The sequence below is a fragment of the Coregonus lavaretus genome, assembly GCF_964263955.1.
Source record: "Coregonus lavaretus genome assembly, chromosome: 14".
Taxonomy (NCBI): Eukaryota; Metazoa; Chordata; class Actinopteri; order Salmoniformes; family Salmonidae; genus Coregonus; species Coregonus lavaretus.
The window spans coordinates 20,390,464-20,415,185 of record NC_140001.1 but is presented as its reverse complement, the minus strand read 5'-3'; the positions used below and the strand labels follow the sequence as shown (position 1 = coordinate 20,415,185).

General features: G+C 45.5%; 1 protein-coding gene across 1 annotated transcript in view; it reads right to left on the bottom strand.

The window, feature by feature from the left end:
* The window catches only part of LOC311141205 (homeobox protein cut-like 2), a gene marked incomplete at both ends in the record, with an annotated part of 128,831 nt that overhangs the window by 879 nt on the left and 103,230 nt on the right, over window positions 1–24,722 (bottom strand). Inside the window, 17 exons of the mRNA XM_084176463.1 lie at window positions 93–369; window positions 569–757; window positions 997–1,293; window positions 1,458–1,623; window positions 2,039–2,886; window positions 3,098–3,199; window positions 3,771–4,412; window positions 4,755–4,854; window positions 5,101–5,149; window positions 5,251–5,309; window positions 5,401–5,592; window positions 5,842–5,946; window positions 7,267–7,315; window positions 9,323–9,389; window positions 9,474–9,550; window positions 9,826–9,973; window positions 12,312–12,452. Of these exons, the coding sequence (XP_084032589.1) occupies window positions 93–369; window positions 569–757; window positions 997–1,293; window positions 1,458–1,623; window positions 2,039–2,886; window positions 3,098–3,199; window positions 3,771–4,412; window positions 4,755–4,854; window positions 5,101–5,149; window positions 5,251–5,309; window positions 5,401–5,592; window positions 5,842–5,946; window positions 7,267–7,315; window positions 9,323–9,389; window positions 9,474–9,550; window positions 9,826–9,973; window positions 12,312–12,452 (3,508 nt within the window). The remainder of the gene's footprint in view (window positions 1–92; window positions 370–568; window positions 758–996; window positions 1,294–1,457; window positions 1,624–2,038; window positions 2,887–3,097; window positions 3,200–3,770; window positions 4,413–4,754; window positions 4,855–5,100; window positions 5,150–5,250; window positions 5,310–5,400; window positions 5,593–5,841; window positions 5,947–7,266; window positions 7,316–9,322; window positions 9,390–9,473; window positions 9,551–9,825; window positions 9,974–12,311; window positions 12,453–24,722) is intronic.

Genomic DNA, 24,722 nt, shown 5'->3' with positions numbered 1-24,722 from the left:
AGCATCCAAGTATTCCGTTAGTAATTCCATGTACTGTATTGATCAAATGTAATTATTCTCTCTGGGGGTGGGGATCTGATGCCATGTCTGACCTGTAGTTGTGGAACCAGTTAATGACTGTATTGGTTTTGAGGTTGAGCTGGGAGGCCAGCATCTCGATGGTGTGCTGGGAGGGGTATGGCTCCAGGAGGTAGGCCTTCCTCAGAGCCTCCTTCTCCTCAGCCCCCAGCACCACCCTGGGCTTCTTCACCTGGCTGTAGGGACACAGGTCTATGGAGGCCAGGGCCGGGCTCACACACTCAGAGCGTGCGCTGGGAGAGTCACTATCTGAGCCGGTACTCAGCAGCCCATACCGCCGCTTCAGATAGGCTGGGAGGACAACACAGAGAGAGAAAGAGTTATAGAGAATTCAATGATGACGCATGGAATAACATGAATCAGTACATCACACAGTATAGCTGCTGTACATCCATCCATGGGTACATGAGCAGGTACAGTAAATACACATACTGCTAACATGCAAACCCTGATAACAGAACACCAGATAACATGCTGTAAATAGACCAACCTTTCTTCTCCATCTTCTTCATGTCCCTCAGCTTGTCCACATTGTGCGGGTCGTTGAGCCACAATTGCATGCGGACGAAAGGCTCCCTGCCTTTGAGGCTGAGTTTGTGCCAGGGCTTGGGCCTGGAGAGCAGGTCTGACACTGAGCCCTGGGTGAGGCCCAGTATACTCTCCCCAAACAGCCGCTGGCCTAGCGCACACACACAAACAACGGTGTAAACAACACACACCTTGACACACATTTCCCCAAACAGAGCACACAAAGTAGATATGTCTAAACACTGCTGACCTAGTGGACACATGACATAACTAAGACTCAGGGTTTTTCCTAGTCAGGTGGTCAGACAAAACCACAACACATATCAATAACTCACCACAACATAGACACTCATTTCTAAAACCCATATCCAGTGACACCAACAGACTCACCTAAGTTGTTGTCTGTTAGTACCTCCTTGACTTTCTTGGTGATAGCGTATGTGTCCAACTCTGGGTACATGGCCACCAGCTCCTGGATGCCCAGCGGGGTGTGGGGCTGGTGGAGGGACAGCAGACTGGGGGTGGACTTCCCTCCCTCTGGGCGGGGGGCCACTAGGCCCTCAGGCTGCTGGTTCTCCTTGCTGCTCTCCAGGGTCAGGCTGACAGGCTCCACCAGTGGGCTGGGGTGGCTCTCCTCTGGGCTGGGGGGCGGGGAGGGCGACGACTGGGCCGTCACTGGGCTTTTATCTATGGGCGGAAGTCAGAGGTCCATATCATCAGTTAGAGCAACAGATAAAGAAGCAAAGAGACCTTCTCTATTCAACTGATTTGACCATAACTTAAAAGTATACAAAGTATTACTTCTATAAAATAGATGTGTCCAAGTTGCAGTGTGATGTGGAGTGGCCCACCTTGAGAGAGGCTCTGGCTGGGGAGCTGGGTGAGTCCTTGTCCCAGCTGGTCCAGCAGCCACAGCTGCATGCGGATAAAGGGCTCCCTGCCTTTTTGGGTCAGCTTGCTCCAGGGTTTGGGCCGAGATAGCATGTCACTCACACTGCCCTGAGACAGACCCAGCACCTGGGGAGGACACCAGAAACAGCAAGTCAGCAAGTAAAATTGAGTAAACAGCTCAGTAAACAGGAGTAAATAGTAAAGAGCTATTTCTAATGTGAATATGAATCTCAAGTTGATAAAGACGAAAATCAGTTTGAGATGTAACAAAAGTGACTGGCACAACATCACCACATTACTATTTTAAGTGTTGCATATATACAACCACTAGAGGACGGTAGCACGCAATCTATAGAAATAAACACTTTTGCTCCCACGTGATCAAGAATGAACCATCTTTAATAATCTTTTACTTAAAAAGAAGCCTTGCTAATTACTTAGTTGTATGATGCTACAAGGCATAAAAGAGACATCCAAAACAATGGACAGACAAAACAAGGAAGTAAGGAAGTTAGGACAGCAAAGTAAAGTGAACAAACACCTTTTCACCAAAGATCCTCTGACAGATGCCATTCTTGGCCAGCTTCTCTTTGACCTGTCGGGTGAGTTCGATGGTGTCCACCTCGCGATACATGTACATCTCATACTGTTCGGGCGTCAGTGGCGGCACGGTGGGCTTCAGGGTGCGGGGGATGTATGATGGGTAGTAGGCCAGGCCACGGCCAGGGCCGGTCGACTCTCCGCTCACTGACACGTCTGACTCCACCTTCACCTCCACAGACTGCATCATCCCCGAGCCAGTGTCCTCCTCGGCCGCAGACGCCTCCTCACTGTTGGGCAGACTCTCTCCGTTCTCCAACTGGGGCCGGGGCAGAGCCGAGGGGCCCGAGGACGAGGAGGAGGACAGGGAGGGAGACACTGAGGTGAAGGGCCGAGAGCTGCTGCCCCCTACGCCGCCCACCATGCCTATGGGCCCCCGCTCCACGGACCAGTGCTGGTCGAAGTAAATCCCTGCCTCGCCGATCTCCGACTTGACTTTACGGATGATGTTCTGGACGAAGGCGGCGGGGGAGATGACACTGAGGGGGGTTTGGGGGCTGCTGACGGGGTTGGCCATGCACACGGTCACCGTGCCCCCCTCCTCCTGTTTGATGAAGGTGGGTAGGGGCAGGCCCTTGGAGGGCTCAGGGAGCCCCAGGCGCTTCACTTGGGACCCAGTGGTGGTGGCCGAGGCCCTGCTACAGACCTCCATCTCCATCAGGGCCTGCTGCTGCGCCTGCATCTCCCTCCTGGCCTGCTCCAGGATGTTCTTGATGGTGTCATCTGAGCTGCCGCCCGCCCCGTTAATGCTCCTGCCTGAGGGGCTGCCCAGGGATGACTTAATGTCACCTGCAGAGCGCATTACACACACACACACACCCCACACACAGTCACAACATACAACTCTATGAATACACACTCCACACCAACTTCAAAAACTTAAACTGCCATCAAAACAAATTGCTCTCAAAAGGTATACACCAAAATAATGCTAATCTAAATGTCACCTGACCTAGCACAGTTGAATAAAGAGTAGATGCATAACCTGTTCCAGACCCACCTCCTCTCTGGGACTGGATCTCCTTCTTGGCCTGCTCCAAGATATTCTTGATGGCGTCGTCTGACCCAGTTTCAGGAGTTCGGATGCGAGGAGTGATGCTCCCTGCCACAGAGAGGGTATCAGAGAGAGGAGGTGAGTGAGTGGGATGGCTGATCAGAGGGCAGTTCCAAGGCCTTGTTTTTGACTGTTAGATCAATGGCTGCCTTTGAGATCTTGGCATCTGAGGTTGCAGTATACGGCAAGCTCAACTTTAAAAAGCACTGAAATTTGGGGAGAAAACTAAGTTTAAAAGTAACACAACAAACATGGGAGAGGAAGCCATGAAGAAGTTTGAGGTGCGGGCCAAGGGGATTAAAAGGTTTAAACGCAGAGAAACTAAACCACCAGCCTTTCAAAAATAAAACACATGAGAGACCGAGTGGCCAACTCTGCTCTATCCCACAGCACTAATAAAATCCTCAAATAAAAATACTGCTACCGCAATACCTCTGAAGACAACCTTTAGTTTTCACCTATTAAACACTTTTAAATGAATGCCTGCAATTCTTTCAGTTTAGAAAGTGAGTTTTCATGGCTGGGCACTGTGATCCTGTCCAGTATTTCCTGACACACCCAGTGATCTGCTGTCATATCTGTGGTTTAGGATAACCACTGTCCAGTCCAGTCCACTCACCTCTCTGTCGGACCTGGATGGTCCTGAGGGCCAGGATGTTCTGTTCATCAGACAGGAACTGTTTCATCTTGATGAATGGCTCCTTGCCTTTCACTGTCAGCTTCCTCCAGGGCTTGGGCCGGGCCAGGATCTCACTGACCGAGCCCTGTGATAGGCCCAGCACGTAGTGACCAAACACACGCTGGCCAATGTTGTGCTTCAGCAGCTGCTCTTTGATCTGGAAGGCAATATCCGCTGTCTCCAACTGGTCATCATCGCCCGCGGTGGAGCTCCCACTCTCTGATTGGTCGCTGGGCAGGCCGGCCTCAATGCCCCCAGCCCCTGCAGGTCCCTGATTGGTTGACATTAGGGCGGCTTTGGCTGCGTACAGGGCGGTGGGGAAGGCCATGATGGGGCTGCCGGCTTCCTTCTTGAAGAGTGGGGAGCAGAGGAGCTGCTTGTGGAGGACGTGGTCCGCAGACAGCCTGCCCCCTGAGCAGGGGGACACAGAAAAGGGGCGGGGGAGGTCGTGGCTAGAGGAGGAGATGTCCATGGTGGGAGGACCAGGGCTGGCCGAGGTACGCTCATCCACCTGGGAGACTGAGGAGAAGGACCCTGTGGGCCTGCCCCCCTTCCTGCCTGACTCCTCCGATTGGTCCTCATCTGCAGACACAGTCACACTCAGTTTGGCAGCACTTTCACAGCCACTGGGGTTACAGCTGCATAGGACCAACACAGACACTACATGAAGTTTACATACACTGTGCAGACTCAGGTCTAAACACTACAAACAGCTTTCAAGAACTACAATTAGATGTCATAGACATAGGGCGCATTCGACATTCCATCTGACTTAGAAGGCGAGTCGAGACGGACTCACTGATCTACAAATCACCTTGCATCATAAATAACTACTGAATATGATTTGTATATCAGTCAGTCACAATGTACCCATGATACATCACGGTTTTGCTGCTTTCGAGGCCATAGACACTGTTGCCTCACCATTGTTGCGTAAGACTCTGGCCTTATCCATCAGGTATTTGTGAGAGGGAAGAAAGGCCTCTTTGTCCAGCAAAAGAGCCTCTGCAGCCTTGGCAGAGTTCTGGTGACACACACACACACAGGCTGTTCAATTCCGATGTATCAATTATAGTGGCTGTAGATATCCTTACAATGGATGACGCTCACTGAGACATTCAATGGCACTGCTGTACTTTTCCTTCCCTGACTGCAGTGGAACATTTAGAGGAAAACAAAAATCTGTTTTGTTAAGAAACAAACTACTTTGTTTTATACTGGGCTATGAACAACCAGGCAATACACAGCAGACCGTCAGTAAATATCTCACCTGGGACGAGCTACCATTCGCTGAGGCCAGCTTCATTACCTTCAGGATACTACAAGAGGAAAAAAAACACAGTAAGAATGTTATATTGTGTTCCTGTATATAAGATGGTGTAATACGATTAGTAGTCTCTTCTTAAGCACTGTGGGTCACCTGAGTTCTGTTTTAATCTCTTCATAGTCCATCTGGGATTGCAGTTTAGCTTCTAATCTCTGAAACAGTCAAAGAGAGGAAGCATATTTCACTAAACTCCACTAACAAGAAGGTACCTCTTGCCATTTGAGTGTGTGCAATAGGACATACCTCAATAGATTCTGTTTTATAGGCCAGCTGGCGTTCCAGCGATATGATCTGATTGGCTGAGATGTCCTGGACTTCCTGTAATGCGAACTGCAGTCTCTGTACGTTCTCCAACAGCCTGAGGATCTCTCGGTCTTTAGCAATCAGCTTAGCCTCCAACTTGGATGGCAACACATCGCCCTTCTCATCCCTCTCCTAAGTGGAAGAAAGAAAGACCAGGTGTGAGAGAGAAAGAAAGTCAAAGAGAGTAAAAGACACTGAAGGGTAAATTAATGGAAGGTGATCATCCCTTTTCAAAAAGACAAATATTCTGCCATCCAGAATTCACACACTTAAAAGATCCATGATGTGAAGCTTGACTTGACTCCCTGTCAATGAATTTGAAGGGGAATAAATCGAGGAACACATTGATCTGAAGAGGAAGTGGATGTGGTCTCGTCTTACCCCACTAGTGCCCTCTGGTGGATTATAGCTGCCTGGGGTGGTGCTCCGGGCACTGGCCAGCTGTTCCTTTAGCCTTTCCACCTGCCTCTGGGCCATCTCCGCTTTCTACAACCAAACATCACAGCATTACAACTCACACTACAAAACACTGACACAACCAATATGTCAGTCACTCAGCAGATATACAGATTAACTGGTCCTGAAGAGAACAGAAAGATAAATCTGAGGACAGACCCTCAGCAAAAAAAGAAATAGAGGAGGGGGTTGAGACAAGGCCCACCACTCCATTTTGCTGAGAAGACTGTTTAGTCAGCGCACTTTCTTCCCAAACTGTTTACCTGCTCTGTCACACTCTGGCTGCTAATTAATGATTCATATTGAGAACATTTATCTAAGAGCTGCTGGCGGAGAGAGAAAGTGCGCGCGAGAGAGAAGGTAGGATAGAGAGCGAATGACAGAGAGAGAGAGAGAGAAGGTAGGATAGAGAGCGAATGACAGAGAGAGAGAGAGAGAAGGTAGGATAGAGAGTGAATGACAGAGAGAGAAAGAGAGAGAGAAGGTAGGATAGAGAGCGAATGACAGAAAGAGAGCGAGAGAGAGAGAGAGAGAGAAGGTAGGGTAGAGAGCGAATGACAGAGAGAGAAAGAGAGAGAGAGAGAGAAGGTAGGGTAGAGAGCGAATTACAGAGAGAGAGAGAAGGTAGGATAGAGAGCGAATGACAGAGAGAGAAAGCGAGAGAGAGAGAGAAGGTAGGATAGAGAGCGAATGACAGAGAGAGAGAGAAGGTAGGATAGAGAGCGAATGACAGAGAGAGAAAGCGAGAGAGAGAGAGAAGGTAGGATAGAGAGCGAATGACAGAGAGAGAGAAAGGTAGGATAGAGAGCGAATGACAGAGAGAGAGAGAGCGAGAGAGAGAAGGTAGGATAGAGAGCGAATGACAGAGAGAGAGAGAAAGGTAGGATAGAGAGCGAATGACAGAGAGAGAGAGAGAGAAGGTAGGATAGAGAGCGAATGACAGAGAGAGAGAGAGAGAGAGAGAGAGAGAGAGAGAGAGAGAGAGGAAATAGAGGAAAATGATAGAGATAAGGAGAGAGAGAATAGAAATCACTAGGAAGGAAAGATAGCAATCAAGGCAATGAGGTAAGTAAGAGCCCCAGCGCATGGCACTCCGACATCAATAGCGCTCGGCAGTCTCTCCTGTCCTCTATTGAGTGTTGCCGTGGCGCCGTGGAGCACCCACAGACGGGGGCCAGGGTTTTCCGCCTCTAATCACAGGGGCTCAGGGAGGGGGAGGCAGGGGAGTGGGAGGCAGGGGGGACGGGGGCTGCAGGATGCAGGGTGTCTAATTAAACAGGAGGCTTGATTACCGTAATGAATGAGCATCTCAATCAGAGTGCTGCCTACAGGACGGCATGTCTCACTCACCTGGTTCGCCTTCTCAAGGTTGGTCATGATCACGCTGACCTCCTCCGCCCTGGAACACACACACAGAACCAGCCAGTGGGTTACTGAGGGGGCTATCTCATAGTCTAGCATGATTTATACACCCTCCTTGACCTCAATGTAGGGCAACACCCTTTTCTTACACGATTCACAGTAAATCACAGTCCTCACATAGCGCCCTACAATACAACCAAACCAGACAGAAATGGACTGCCTGTCTGCTCCCTACTCAGAGTTCTTTGGAGATTCCATTCCTACATGCCTCCATTCATCTAACAATCAGAGGAGTCTAATTTAAATAGCAGCTCAGCCAGATTATTCATGAGGTTTGTTTGAGGTTCAACTGTTTCTTTTTAGACACATGGGACTTGATTTTCAAAAGGTGGAGAAAAATGAATTAATGAGGATTGTGAGATTGATTAAAATATGCACATAGATTTCTGGAGTTTTTCAGGACAAAGAAATCCCTTTCCAATTCACTACATGTGTTTGTGAGAGCAAATCATAGATCTTGTTCACTATCAAACAAACTCTTTTCAAACCAACCATGTTCTTTCTCACCTCCGTCTGCCCCCACAGTCCCCTTCATCTCACTGCTGGTTATTATGGGCTTGCTTTAGGAAGATTAATGGCACAAACAACTTAACTCATCACCCATTCTGAATAGTCACAAAGCATTGCTTTCCAACATTTTGTGGGGTTAACAATAGTTAGAACCCCAAATTCAGGACCTTTAAAAGCCCCAATCAGCCAATATTTCTCCATATTAATTAGTAGTAGTGTTGCACTGGTGTAAAGTCCAAGACTCATAGGGCTCTGGGCAGTGTCCAGACCACGTCAATAAGCCTAGGATGGATGGGACCACATTGACAGAAAAAGGTAACAGGTGTCACATACAGATTTAATGAGCTTGTGCAGTATGGAAAAATGCTTTGTATTGATTACCTGTTCAGGTACTCAAATCAGCCAAAGTAGCCAAATGACCCTAATTATCAACATCAAGGAAAAAGTCAGTGAGAGTAAGAAGAGATAAAGTTGGCGTCACAGAGCCATGGGGATGAGTCCTGAGAGAGGGGTAGTGGTGATTATGGGCCAGGGGGTTGTGTCTTTAGTATTCCTATTAGACTACTACAGTCAGTTGAGGACAACTACCACTCATATGTCAACCCCTATAGGATGTATTCCTCATTACCTACTCACTAACTACAAACCCAGCCATTCACAAATGAAGCACAGGCCCTGTGGCCCGAACACCAACACACAACCATCCTTCCTCTCCCCTCACAGAGAGCTAAAGAGCTTTCACTGTGAACAGCTACTGAACATGAGAGGGGAGTCAAATGGAAAATGCTTTAAATCCAGCAGAATGGATGGCAGTGGGTCTGGAAACTCCTGTTCAATTCCACCATGGATTAAGCCTGGGAGAAAATCCATTAGCGCCGGCTCACTGTGCTCCGTTCGCAGCACAACCCAAACAAAGGAGTGTTTACTTTTAATGTCTATCGACATCCTTCATACAACTTCACATTCATTTCAACCGTTGAGCTGGATACATAGCGCTCACAGATCCAGGACATGGTAGAATGTTTTCTGGAGCAATCTTTAAATGGAGCCATTCTTCTTGAGGCCTGTCAAGGCAAGGCTCTGGCTGCCAGACAGAGGAGGCCAACACAGAGCTCTCCCATCCATAGACCTGCATTAGTCAGTGAGTCTCACCATGGTAACGTCCCAAATGGCTCCCTATTCCTTAATCAGGGATCATCAACTACATTCAGACTGGAAATGGGTACATTACAGTGGGGGAGTGACCATGTGTGGATTAGGGTAGAGACAGCATGGCTAAAGAGAGAAGGCTGAGCATAGTGGTGTATGTATAGGTGGGCTGAGTAGGGACATGCAGTAGTGTATATGGAGAGACCATGAGTAGAGTGAATGATGGCAATGAACATGTTAGAGAAGCAGCATAGAGGACAATATGGACATAGGCTGAGTTGGTTACTTGAACAGAGATAGAGTGGAGAAACAAGCAGGCTCTTACTTGTTGGCCTTCTCCTGGTCGTATTTACACCGCAGGTCCAGCAGGTCTGTCTGGGCTGTACTCAGAGCTAGAGAGATAAAGGAAGGGCATTAGTCATGATGTCCTTTCTCCTCACAGTGTCCAAAAAGGACCATCGGACAAAAATACTCACATGAATGCAGCACTTTGATCCTCTCCTCGGCTTCACCCAGTCTGTCGGCCAGAGTGGCATCTGTGTCTTCGACCTCCCTATGAGAGAGACACAATGTCTAAGATCTGCTAAATGACGTAAATGTAAATGTAATGACCAAACTTTCATAGACTCTCAGGAATACAGCACACAATACTGCATTGCATTCTGTTTCCACTTATTAGTTTAAGGTTTAAATGTGATTACATCCTGATCTATTTTCATTGTACAGTATGACGGGGTGAGGGCTGTTCTAATTTTTGTTTTGATTATACACATCATATCATGTTCACAGGGGTGTGAAGGAGGCGAGGACCAGGCCTGTGTTTCTCACCCCTCTGTCTGGCTCTGGATCTGGTGGTTCTGCTGAGGTGAGCCTGTGGCTCTGAAGGCCTGTTTGCTGTTGGGAGTCATCACGCAGGCTGTCCGGCTCGATGCCTCCCCAGCTCCTGAGACTGCTGCTGGGCCTTCTTCTGTGTCGTCTGTGGAGAAGAGCGGAGAAGAGAGGGAGAGGAGTACATATGAGAGCTGTGGTCATCTGAGGTGAGGGGCCACAGAGAGAGTGCATGGAACAGAGACATCCTTGTGTGCTGGGGTTGGAAAAGGTTCAGGGAACAGAACCGAAAAACGGAAAAGAAAGCCATTTTTCAAGGACCAGAATCAAAATCAGGAACGAAAGTGAGCTATACTGTTCCGGAACCGTTATTTTAAAAGCGTGGGAACCTGTTAATAACAGGGTTTTTTTACGTTGTGGGGATTTTTTTCCAGTCCCACAAAAGAAAAATGCAACAAAGCGCCTACGCAAATCCCTCACTCTGTCACACAGAAACGTATACCAGTGTCTGCCTGCCAGCTGAACATCTTTACCAGTGGGTGTGCGTGTGTAGGCTACTGTAGCCCACTGATGTTACAAGCGTGATTCAGAAATTAGGGAGAGATTTTTTATTAGAGAAGAAAGGATTATCTTTTTCAATGCTAGTTAAGGATACTACAGCTATCACGTTTCACATTGGATTTACAGTGCATTCGGAAAGTATTCAAACCCCTTGACTTTTTCCACATTTTGTTACGTTACAGCCTTATTCTAAAATTGATTAAAGTGTTTTTTTCCTCATCAATCTACACACAATACCCCATAATGACAAAGCAACAGGTTTTTAGACTGAAATCACATTTACATGTTTTCAGACACTTTACTCTGTACTTTGTTGAAGTCTTCTAGGTTATGACGCTACAAGCTTGGCACACCTGTATTTGGGGAGTTTCTCCCATTCTTCTCTGCATATCCTCTCAAGCTCTGTCAGGTTGCATGGGGAGCGTCGCTGCACAGCTATATTCAAGTCTCTCCAGTGATGTTTGATTGGGTTCAAGTCCAGGCTCTGGCTGGGCCACTAAAGGACATTCAGAGACTTGTCCTGAAGCCACTCCTGCGTTGTCTTGGCTGTGTGCTTAGGGTCATTGTCCTGTTGGAAGGTGAACCTTCGCCCCAGTCTGAGGTCCTGAGAGCTTTGGAGCAGGTTTTCATCAAGGATCTCTCTTTACTTTGCTTCGTTCATCTTTCCTTCAATCCTGACTAGTCTCCCAGTCCCTGCAGGTAAAACAAAATCCCCACAGCATGATGCTACCACCACCATGCGTCACCGTAGGGATGGTGCCAGGTTTCCTCCAGACGTGATGCTAGGCATTCAGGCCAAAGAGTTCAATCTTGGTTTCATCAGACCAGAGAATCTTGTTTCTCATGGTCTGAGGGTCCTTTAGGTGCCTTTTGGTAAAACTCCAAGCGGGCTGTCATGTGCCTTTTACTGAGGAGTGGCTTTCGTCTGGCCACTCTACCATAAAGGCCTGATTAGTGGAGTGCTGCAGAGAAGGTTGTCTTTCTGGAAGGATCTCTCATCTCCACAGAGGAACTCTGGAGCTCTGTCAGAGTAACCATCGGGTTCTCGGTCACCTCCCTGACCAAGGCCCTTCTCCCGATTGCTCAGTTTGGCCGGGCAGCCAGCTCTAGGAAGAGTCTTGGTGGTTCCAAACTTCTTCCATTTAAGAATGATGGAGGCCACTGTGTTCTTGAGGACCTTCAATGCTGCAGATAATTTTTGGTACCCTTCCCCAGATGTGTTTCAACACAATCCTGTCTCGGGGCTCTACGGACAGTTCCTTCTACCTCATGGCTTGGTTTTTGCTCTGACATGTACTGTCAACTGTGGGACCTTATATAGACAGGTGTGTGCCTTTCCAAATCATGTCCAATTAATTGAATTTACCACAGGTGGACTCCAATCAAGTTGTAGAAACATCTCAAGGATGATCAATGGAAACAGGATACACGTGAGCTCAATTTCGAGTCTCATAGCAAAGGGTCTGAATACTTATGTAAATGTAAGGTATTTCTGTTTTTTATTTTAATATATTTGAAAAAATATATAAAAACCTGTTTTCGCGTTGTCATATGGGGTATTGTGTGTAGATTGATGGGGAAAAAATGAATTTAATCAATTTTAGAATAAGGCTGTAACATAACAAAATGTGGGAAAAGGGAAGGGGTCTGAATACTTCCCGAATGCACTGTATTAACTACAAAAAGGTAAGATGTCGGAACAGTGGAACAAAACGACAAAAAAAATGTGTTCTGTTCAGAACTAAACAATTGCAAAGTAATTTCTGTTCAAACCCCTGCTTTTGTGGCTTAAAGTGTATTTGTGTAGATCAAAGTGACTTTCTTAGATGTTTTTCTCTGAGATTGAAATGTTTTAACAATTAAGCAGCAGTGAGCTGGGCCTGGCCCCGTTCTGGGGTGAGAGCTGTGAGGGCTGTGGCTCTGACCTGGCTTGTCAAGGCACTCCAGGTGTCTCCTCCAGTGCCTGCTGATCTCCCTGACCAGGGCCTCACTGTCTGGGGCCGAACTCTGCAGCTGCTGCAGCCTCTCCTCCAGGGTGTGTGTGGCCTCCAGCACGGGAGCTGGGTCTGAGAGCAAAAACACACAAGATATTTTTCTATGACCCATTCCACACAAAACAGCCACTCACAAATAATATTGAGAGATAATTCAAGAGCTTGTACATCTGAACATGATGTAAAAATGGCTTTGGATGCTGAAGTGGGTTACATTATTAGGAAAGTTAAAAGTTCAACACTTCAGTCAAGTGAATTTCATTGACCATCTATTTGATCAAATATAATGACATATCACAATTATGCTGTTGCTGCTGTCAAAATACTTATCCTATTATACAACTGATGTCAGGATGTTTAAAATGTAACTTTTTAAATAGCCTATATAAAAAAAGATATCTACTATCCCATATCCTGCATGAGACAGTACAGGACAGTACATCATATGCTCTCCTGCACAGCAGTATCAACAGTAGGAGACTGAGAATCCCACTGAGAAATTGTTCCCAAGAGTGTCTCTGGAATTCACTCAAATGAGATGCCTTTGAAAATCTCACAGGCTGGGCCTAATGACATGAATAGACTAAACTACTGAGATCAAATCCAATGGAGAGCATCACCTATAAATTCATTAAAAAGTAAGCAGCATAGATTTCAGTAGAATATGACACGCACTTTAGTCCCGAGTATACACCTAAACAAATCCAACAAAGTGTGGAAAAAAAGTCTGCTCCTGAAAAGAACAGAAAAAAAAGAAGCTGGATTCTTTAGCACAACAGAGGAGCTGCTTTGCAATGCATGTGCAGCAGCGCTGGGCCCATGGGGCCAACTAGGAGTCGGTTTCTCTGCTAACAAGTCTCCTCTGTATCATTTGATCATTTAAATTATTATGCCAGGAATTCTCAGGAGGCGGCTCGGCACTCCACATCACAGGGCTGTTTTTAATCTTCTCCTTCCCTTTCTTCCCCTCCCGAAAAGTTCAACAGCTCTGAGAGGGAGAGCTGCTCCTGTTGTGTACCTGCCTGCCGCACACCAAAGGAGGTGACTTCTAGTGCCAAAGCACAGAGAGAGGGGCTCAGGGGAGCCGTCTGACAAGGAGGAAGGGAGGATATAGAGACACATACACCAGCCCTTCAAAACTCCAAAAGAGGAGGGAAAATCGCTGCTTTTCTGCACAAACTTTTCTCCCACAGCTTTCATCCGTTCATCTTTCTGCTGCTGTGTGGATCACAATCGTATCCTTTTATAGCATGGGCACAGACTGAACTGACTTTTCAGAGAGCCTAACCACAGACGTTTACACTTCAACAGACACCACTGAGACTAGACAGCCAAGTCTAAACAGGCCACAAAAACACAACAGTCACACGCACAAACACTTATCAGAGACGCACAAGTTTAAATAAGCAATTTACTGAAAGACTTCCATAGCCACTTGACATATCTGAAGTTTCATCAGAAACACTTGGTCAGAGATAATTGATTGAACTATTTTTCCCCAGGACCGTTTACAGTCAAATGAGCCTCCTGTGTGTCTGTGTTCACTGTTACACCAACACTGGAGATATTGCATCAGTCACATGGGACATCACACTTAAGAGAAGAGCTCTTCTTAGACAAACAGGATGACTTAAAACAGTGCTCTTCACATCAACCCACTGTCATAGAAATCCCTTTATCAGCCTCTTTCCATATATCCTTTTAACTTTCCATTATCAAAGTGCAGAGATTACGGTAAGGGATCTCTCACACGTGGACAAGCAGGGATTATCGATCAGTGGCTAAGTCAAATTTAAAGTGAAGGTAGATACACTACATGACCAAAAGTTTGTGGACACCTGCACGTCGAACATCTCATTCCAAAATCATGGGCATTAATATGGAGTTGGTCCCCCCTTTGCTGCTATAACAGCCTCCACTCTTCTGGGAAGGCTTTCCACTAGATGTTGGAACATAGCTGTGGGGACTTGCTTCCATTCAGCCACAAGAGCATTTGTGAGGTCGGGTACTGATGTTGGGCGATTAGGCCTGGCTTGCAGTTGGCGTTCCAATTCATCCCAAAGGTGTTCGATGGGGTTGAGGTCAGGGCTCTGTGCAGGCCAGTCAAGTTCTTCCACACCGATCTCAACAAACGATTTCTGTATGGACCTCGCTTTGTGCATGGGGGCATTGTCATGCTGAAACAGGAAAGGGCCTTCCCCAAACTGTTGCCACAAAGTTGGAAGCACAGAATCATCAAGATTTCCCTTCACTGGAACTATGGGGCCTAGCCCAAACCATGAAAAACAACCCCAGACTATTATTCCTCCTCCACCAAAATGTACAGTTGGCACTATGCATTCGGGCAGGTAGCGTTCTCCTGGCATCCGCCAAACCCAGATTTGTCTGTCGGACTGCCAGATGGTGAAGTGTGATTCATCACTCCAGAGCACGCGTTTCCACTGCTCCAGAGTCCAATGGCGGCGAGCTTTACACCACTCTTAGGCTTGTGTGCGGCTGCTCGGCCATGGAAACCCATTTCATGAAGCTCCCTATGAACAGTTATTGTGCTGACCACTCCACAGCACTCTAATGCAACACAGGAGCAGCTTCAGTAGCAGGTTCATCCTGTCTAAACCACTGAGAGGTTTAGGCAGTCATTTTTACCCACAGCCATGAGGCTTTTTAATGAGTGTAGGGCTGACCCCAATTAGTCGACTGGACGATTGTTTAATCATTAGGCTGTTGATTGTTTTAGTCGAGCAGTATATATGTGCCCATCTCAGTGAATTCATCCATTGCAAAGGCCTAAACTAAAAGCCAATTTATGCTTGATCCGAAAATGTGGTCGGAGGCTCCATATGGAGGGTGTGAGGCAATTGCGGAGCCTCCAGAGGCATGCAGAGGCAAAATCGAGCTCTGTACCGCATCACCATGCACCTCCCAAATTTTGTAACAATGATGAGGGCTCTGTATAGCTCTGCATTGACATGATTGGTTGATGGTAGGTGGGGGTGGTACATCCTGTATAAACACAAACTCACTTCCTTGACAACAGCTCTGCACTGCTCCGTGAAGCGCAAGAAGTATGAATGCCCTGACTTCTGCTGAGGCCATATCACCGTAAATGCTGCATGGCCAATGCAGATGTCAGATTGACCATGCACCTAGATGCAGAATGCACTTCTCTCTCCAGAATGCGCTCTCTCCCGTCAATTTGTGCACATTCATTGTTTCATAACTTCATTGTGTGAATTGTTTGCGCTTGATTGTTAGTGTATATCAATTCCCCATTACATATATCACCAGTAGTACATTTACCGTTAATTCCTATAATTTCTAATCTACAATGTTTGTTACTTTGGTCACGGTAATTATTTTAATGCATTCAATATTAGTATTCCAGTCTTCCCGTTCTCATTGTCTGAGTGGACACATTGTTTACAGAGTGCACAACCTGTGCTACACTTGTGAGAAACAAGTTTTGGTTTATTAGTTTTGTCAATTTAGTCATTGTCTTTTGTTTGGAGCGCTCCTGTCAATGTTGAGTAAGGACGCGCACGCATAGATGTAGGCCTATAGGCTCCCTGAAAAATCTTTCCAGCTCTCTCCCTTTAGATAACCACTCAGCATGAAAGCGAAAAATGCCATGCTCTGATCCAGTGGAAACGTCATAAAATAGGCCCACCTGATTACTTCTTATCAGTGCTTGACATGGACTGAAATAGGTTCCGGTACTCATGTTGGGTGCTGCTACTGTTTATAATTAGGTGCAGGAGCTCCACAATACTTTTGAGCTAATATTCTATAAGATGAACAGAAGCTCAAGCAGTAGAACATTTGAGGTGCCGGTACTCAGCTCCGCTTCTAATCCCTTGCGCAAATAGCCTACAGCGGAGCTCACCGGCGGGTAAACTGAGGGCCCAGAATATTTTATACAATGTTAGAAGTTCGCTAGCGCAAGCTTCGGGGCTGGATCCAACTTAATAGTTGATACAATGTTTCAAATTCGTTGCAGACAGGCCATGTGTAGCTAATGTGATTTATAGGATATTTATTTTTATCAGGATATTTTCTACCTGCAGGCTGCAATGTTTTTATTTGTTGGCTTTATGTAGGCTATTTTTACATAGTTGGCAATGGCAATAGAAGTTACTTTTTAGGTTTGTATAGTTTTCATTTAGATTTGGATAGAATTTTGATTAACCACATGACAATGATTGAGATGTGAAGACATTATTATAAATTAAATTAAACTGTTTCCCGAAAATGTGCATATGAAAACCATAACTGGCACGCAGATCGGTAGACATGTTAAGATACATTGGCATTCAACATGAGAAATGTTGCTAACTCCTCGTGTAGCCTATTACCGTCTTCTTCGGGAGAGTAATGGTAGAATCTGCGAAAGCCAGCAGGAGCGGGAGGAGAATAGTTGGGTCAGGTTAAGGTTTTTTTCTTCTGGTTATCTGGATCTCTGGCACCCTGGTGAGGCATTTGTCTTATTTCATCAAACCGTAAACTAGCTCAATGCATATAGTTGATTTTATTAAAACACATAGGGTGTGTCTATATATGGAAAAATATATACGGTGACAGCCCTAAATGAGTGTAATTGATTAACTGTTTTATGAGGTCTTTCTATTGGAAAATGTTGTTGCGTGTTTCCCCCCAGAGTAGGATAGAAAACAGCACTTGAATCAGACTATTCTTTTAGGGATACTATGGTTTCTGCATGTGCCTTTATGTGTCTTAATATGTTTTTTCTTCTTCTTCTTCTTATTTTTATCATGGGTTGGTTATTGTTGGTTGTCCTGTCATTGTAAGTCATTAATGATGCATGCTGTGATAAAAAACTATTTCCCAAGTTGGGATTAATAAAGTAATACTCTACTCTACTCTCTGATGTTGCTTGCAGAGGCAGTTTGGAACTCAGGTAGTGAGTGTTGCAATCGAGGACAGACGATTTTTACGGGCTTCAGCGGTCCTGTTCTGTGAGCTTGTGTGGCCTACCACTTCGCGGCTGAGCCATTGTTGCTCCTAGACGTTTCCACTTCACAATAACAGCACTTACAGTTGACCCGGGCAGCTCTAGCAGGGCAGACATTTGACGAACTGACTTGTTGGAAAGGTGGCATCCTATGATGGTGCCACGTTGAAAGTCACTGAGCTCTTCAGTAAGGCCATTCTACTGCCAATGTTTGTCTATGGACATTGCATGGCTGTGTGCTATATTTTATACACCTGTCAGCAACGGGTGTGGCTGAAATAGCCGAATCCACTAATTTGAAGGGGTGTCCACATACTTTTGTATATATAGTGTATATGGTAGATCTGTATACAAAATTAACCCAGTCAAAGAGGATAGCAGCAGGGGTAACTCTCAGAGGGGCCAGTGTGTAGCTCTGAAAGATGGGTAATAATTTGTGGCAGAGTCAAAGAAGACTGCTGATAACTAAAGAGAACTGGGCTACTAATTGAAGTTGCTAATATGCAGTGCTGGATATTCTTTTAAGAGCAAATCTCTAACTGTAAATCTTTACTATAAAAGGAATATTGAATACTTGAATGGAATTTTACACTATCCTGCCATTATACCTAGAATGACTTAATCCCAATCATGAAGTGAACCATGACTGACCCACCATTATGTACAGAAGTCAGTCATATCGTTATCTATGCAAATACAGTTCATTTTGTAATTCAGCCCTTATCTTAATGATGGCTGATTGGACGTCTGCCCTGAGGTCATGATAACAGATAGCATAACAGCACCTCATTGAGGGTCATAAATCATAGCACATTAATACATCATGTTCTCCAGTGAAGTATGATTCATTACCACATGAATCACAGTGACTCTGAGATGGTGGGGATGAACAGAATGTTATGAGGAGGAGGAGGTTCAGAGGTCATTCCGGACACACACACACCTGCTGTCCTCACAGTATACCAGCAAAGTTGGCATTCAGGATCCTGGAATCATTTGAACTTAAACACAGTTCTTTAAAAAGTTCTACCTGGTTTGGTGTTATTGTGTAAGCTATCATAGAAATCTATGTGTGTGTGGTCTCATGATCTACATTGTTTACACTGTAAGCTGAGTTTGCATCAGTGTTACAGATGAGATAATGAGCTTCCATGGCTGGTTCCTAGCAGCCGCTGGTCTGGTATTACTCTGCTACTGCTCATCCCACAGCAGGGGGCAGCTCTTTGACAGCCCAGGGTAAACAGGCCAGGGCTAGCCTGGTCAACCACAGATCTGTTTGTGCTGGATAGCTAACTCCTATGGAGTTGGATATACACTACCGTTCAAAAGTTTGGGGTCACTTAGAAATGTCCTTGTTTTCCATGAAAACATACATGAAATGACTTTGAATAGGAAATATAGCAAAATGCATAGGAAATGTAGTCATTGATAAGGTTTGAAATAATTATTTTTAATATAAATAATAATTGTGTCCTTCAAACTTTGCTTTCGTCAAAGAATCCTCCATTTGCAGCAATTACAGCCTTGCAGACCTTTGGCATTCTAGTTGTCAATTTGTTGAGGTAATCTAAAGAGATTTCACCCCATGCTTCCTAAAGCACCTCCCACAAGTTGGATTGGCATGATGGGCACTTCTTACGTACCATACGGTCAAGCTGCTCCCACAACAGCTCAATAGGGTTGAGATCCGGTGACTGTGCTGGCCACTCCATTATAGACAGAATACCAGCTGACTGCTTCTTCCCTAAATAGTTATTGCATAGTTTGGAGCTGTGCTTTGGGTCATTGTCCTGTTGTAGGAGGAAATTGGCTCCAATCAAGCACCGTCCACAGGGTATGGCATGGCGTTGCAAAATGGAGTGATAGCCTTCCTTCATCAAGATCCCTTTTACCCTGTACAAATCTTCCACTTTACCACCACCAAAGCACCCCCAGACAATCACATTGCCTCCACCATGCTTGACAGATGGCATCAAGCACTCCTCCAGCATCTTTTCATTTGGTCTGCGTCTCACAAATGTTCTTCTTTGTGATCTGAACACCTCAAACTTCGATTCGTCTGTCCATAACACTTTTTTCCAATCTTCCTCTGTCCAGTGTCTGTGTTCTTTTGCCCATCTTAATCTTTTATTTTTATTGGCCAGTCTGAGATATGGCTTTTTCTTTGCAACTCTGCCTAGAAGGTCAGCATCCCGGAGTCGCCTCTTCACTGTTGACGTTGAGACAGGTGTTTTGCGGGTACTATTTAATGAAGCTGCCAGTTGAGGACCTGTGAGGCGTCTGTTTCTCAAACTAGACACTCTAATGTATTTGTCCTCTTGCTCAGTTGTGCACCGGGGCCTCCCACTCCTCTTTCTATTCTGGTTAGAGCCAGTTTGCGCTGTTCTGTGAAGGGAGTAGTACACAGCGTTGTACGAGATCTTCAGTTTCTTGGCAATTTCTCGCGTGGAATAGCCTTCATTTCTCAGAACAAGAATAGACTGACGAGTTTCAGAAGAAAGTTATTTGTTTCTGGCCATTTTGATTCTGTAATCGAACCCACAATTGCTAATGCTCCAGATACTCAACTAGTCTCAAGAAGGCCAGTTTTATTGTTTCTTTAATCAGTACGACAGTTTTCAGCTGTGCTAACATAATTGCAAAAGGGTTTTCTAATGATCAATTAGCCTTTTAAAATGATAAACTTGGATTAGCAAACACAATGTGCCATTGGAACACAGAACTGATGGTTGCTGATAATGGGCCTCTGTACGCCTATGTATGTGTTCCATTAAAAATCAGCAGTTTCCAGCTACAATAGCCATTTACAACATTAACAATGTCTACACTGTATTTCTGATCAATTTGATGTTATTTTAATGGACAAGAAAATAGCTTTTCTTTCGAAAAGAAGGACATTTCTAAGTGACCCCAAACTTTTGAACAGTAGTGTAGACCAGACTAGGCCAGGGTCCACTGTGTTTCTGTCCACATAGAGACTGTGTCTGGTGGGACAATGGGACAGACAGGTCCCAAACGTGTGTATGGGTGGGCGGTGGTGGTGAGTGGGAGTGGACGAGGGTGGCGTGAGCCAAGACAAGCAGGTGTGTTGGGGCGGTCCATCTTGGCCCTGTCAGCAATACACCATCATTAGGCGGTGTGGGCTCAGCGTGGTGCACCACTACGTCTCCCTGGGCCCTGTGTAATTACGCTCTGACATAATTAACCCAGCAAGCCCATTAGCCAAGCATTGGCTGGCTGGAGAGAGGAAAAAAAACTATAATTATTTGTTGTGCGCGTGTTAATGAGGCCAGCTGTGTTCCCATCATACAACACGAACAAATTAATTTATAAGGCTGTGCTTCAAGGTTTTTTTATTTTCATTCAAAACAGTCTTGTTTTTTGTTTTGTTTTTTCTCTATGAGTGGTCTTCAAGGTCCAAAAACATTATTTCCTGCTGTTGCAAAAAACTGTAACACTGTAAATGAAGAGTGTATTGTCATGGACCGAAACTAGGTTGACTGATCTGTTAGTCCTTTGTTCAACCTTCAAAGACAAAGTGCACCATCAAAATGGCTACCTTTGAAAAAGGTTAGCTTTTCTTAATTAAATCAAAAGTAACAAAAAATTATACTTATAGAGTATGGGAGTCTGCATCCAAAGCAGCCGTGTGGGGACACTTTTATTGACTAAAGTCTAATAGTCTTTACAAAGTAATCTATTCTTTTAACAACTGCAAACCTTCCACTCACAAGGTACAATTATTTAATATCTATCCTTGTTTCAACATAGATTATATTGATTTTTGTAGCTACAATAAAACCATTTAACAAAATATTAACTTTGACAACCTATATAAAAATACAAAAATCTACAGTAAAAACAATAGGTTTCTGTGCTGTCTTTTCAGTAATACGCACTTGATATTCAGAGAACAGAACAAGAGAGAGTGAAGGAGTGAAAGATAAAGAAACAGAAAGAGAGCGAGAGAGAAAGTAATGGTGAAAGAATAGTCTTTCACTGACAGACAAGCTGAAAGAGACACTCTTTAACATGCTCTGCTGTATGTGTTCCACACATGCCTTTGTCTGGCAGACTGAAGGACATAGATGGCATTACATCAATAACCAGCGTCTCTACAACAATGTCAAAAGACGCTCTTAGAAATATACATAAACAAAAAACTAACCGTACCACTTTAATTGGTAGAGTTAGCATTCATATTTTCTTTTTTCATTACAAAACCAATAAGCAATAACAAAATAACTGTTAAGTGAACAATCACAAAAAATTATGAAAAAACACAAAAACTGAAGTCATGTAGACTTCAGAGCTTGAGTGTCAGTCGTACCATTATATACACACACTATACATACAAAAGTATGTGGACACCCCTTCAAAATAGTGGATTAGACTATTTCAGCCACACCCGTTGCAGACAGTCATATAAAATCGAGCACACAGCCATGCAATCTCCATAGACAAACATCGGCAGTAGAATGGCCTTACTGAAGACCTCAGTGACTTTCAACGTAGCACCATCATAGGATGCCACCTTTCCAACAAGTCAGTTCGTCAAATTTCTGCCCTGCTAGAGCTGCCCGGGTCAACTGTAAGTGCTGTTATTGTGAAGTGGAAACGTCTAGGAGCAACAACAGCTCAGCCACATAGTGGTTGGCCACACAAGCTCACAGAACAGGACCGCCGAGTGCTGAAGCATGTAGCGCGTAAAAATCGTCTGTCCGCGATTGCAACACTTACTACCGAGTTCCAAACTACCTCTAGAAGCAACGCCAGCACAAGAACTGTTCGTTGGGAGCTTCATGAAATGGGTTTCCATGGCCAAGCAGTTGCACACAAGCCTAAGATCACCATGCACAATGCCAAGCGTTGGCTGGAGTGGTGTAAAGCTCACCGCCATTGAACGCTACCTGCCCGAATGCATAGTGCCAACTGTAAAGTTTGGTGGAGGAGGAATAATGGTCTGGGGCTGTTTTTCATGGTTCTGGCTAGGCCCCTTAGTTCCAGTGAAGGGACATCTTAATGATACAGCATACAATGACATTCTAGATGATTATGTGCTTCCAACTTTGTGGCAAAAGTTTTGGGAAGGCCCTTTCCTGTTTCAGTATGATAATGCCCCCGTGCACAAAGCGAGGTCCATACAGAAACCCCATCGAACACCTTTGGGATGAATTGGAACACCGACTGCGAGCCAGGCCTCATCGCCCAACATCAGTGCTCGACCTCACTAATGCTCTTGTGGCTGAATGGAAGCAAGTCCCCGCAGCAACGTTCCAACATCTAGTGGAAAGCCGTCCCAGAAGAGTGGAGGCTGTTATAGCAGCAAAGGGGGGACCAACTCCATATTAATGCCAATGATTTTGGAATGAGATGTTCGACGAGCAGGTGTCCACATACCTTTGGTCATGCAGTGTATATGTCTCTCGCCGAACACACACTCACATGCCCACCCACACTTCCTCTCTGTTCTGAGCACACACTCTGCCGGTCCCTCTGGGGTCTCCTGCTCTACGGGGATCCATTGGAGAGGCCCAGCTCTTTTATGAACATAATGCATTATTAAGCACCTCAAACATCTCCTGGGCCTTTGTTTATTACTGCTCTTATTAATCACTTGTGCATAATCTCGTCCTGCCCAAAGGAGCTTTCATTTTCGATACCGCCACAAACACAGCACACACACATAGCTCTCCGAGTTCCCTCATCTTCTGATGGAATGTACTCAGCAGCACAGTTATTATAAAAATCCCCTCAATACCTTACAGGCCTCCATAAGCCTCTCTCTCTCAGGTGTCTGCCAATGTATATATATATAGAGAGATACAAGGGGAAAGTAATATTATTTTAATAGAATAGGGTCAACTCACAGCGGTCAATAACACTCTATTCTTACAACCATGGAGCCAAAGGAAATAAGTAACGGACTTCAATATGTACTACACTTACAATCTCGCAGGCCAAGGAGTCTTCAATACAAGAATGTTCATTATGCAATGAAGTCACAATGCCATGATGGAATTTGTGTACCTGGTCCTTGAACCTGTACCGTGCAGTAGTATTTTGTCACCACTAGCTTGCACTGTTGCCCCAATGTTTCAGCTGATGCAGATCTCTGCGCTGCCTAGGGCCCAACAAACATTCAACACACACACACACACACACACACACACACACACGAGTGCATTCAGATCAGCACCTTCACACAAAGTAAGTGAGCTCCCTGATCAGATGAAGGGTACTGTGTTATTCAGGAGAGATGGAGCGAGAGCGAGAGAGAGAGAGGGATGGGTGATCCTGAGGGAGGAGTGTGAGTAAAGAGAGGGGAGGAGGCAGAGCAAACACCTGGAGCGCCAGTCTCAGGGCTACGCTCCTGGCGACAGGGCCAAGCTCCTCCTCTCACAGCGACAGCTACAAACAGCAAGGTTCAAACGCCGCCTCAGAGTCATAGACACTCACACAGGGGGGAGAGTGAGGGATAGAGATGAGGAGAGATGAGGGAGAGATGAGGAGAGATGAGGGAGAGATGAGGAGAGACCAGGAGAGATGAGGAGAGACCAGGAGAGATGAGGAGAGACCAAGAGAGATGAGTAGAGATGAGGGAGAGACCAGGAGAGATGAGGAGAGACCAGGAGAGATGAGGAGAGACCAGGAGAGACCAGGAGAGATCAGGAGAGATGAGGAGAGACCAGGAGAGATGAGGAGAGACCAGGAGAGATGAGGAGAGACCAGGAGAGATGAGGGGAGATCAGGAGACCAAGAGAGATGAGGAAAGATCAGGAGAGATGAGGAGAGACCATGAGAGATAAGGAGAGACCAAGAGAGATGAGGAGAGACCAGGAGAGATGAGGAGAGACCAGGAGAGATGAGGGGAGATCAGGAGAGATGAGGAGACCAAGAGAGATGAGGAAAGATCAGGAGAGATGAGGAGAGACCATGAGAGATAAGGAGAGACCAAGAGAGATGAGGAGAGACCAGGAGAGATGAGCAGAGACCAGGAGAGATGAGCAGAGACCAGGAGAGATGAGGAGAGACCAGGAGAGTGAGAGAGAGATGAGGAGAGACCAGGAGAGATGAGGAAAGACCAGGAGAGATGAGGAGAGACCAAGAGAGATGAGGAAAGACCAGGAGAGATGAGGAGAGACCAAGAGAGATGAGGAGAGATCAGGAGAGATGAGGAGAGAGGTGTAGCTCTAGAGAGCCAATGCAGTCATGGAAACTGTCACTGTTTTTAGAGGCATAATCCTCTAAAACAAAGGCATGTGATGCTCTATATCAGAAATTGTGTAATAGAATTATTGTCAACCTAAAATATTGTTATATTATCATAAATATAGTTCATATGGGTTTTCAACAAATTTCCTGTAGAAATA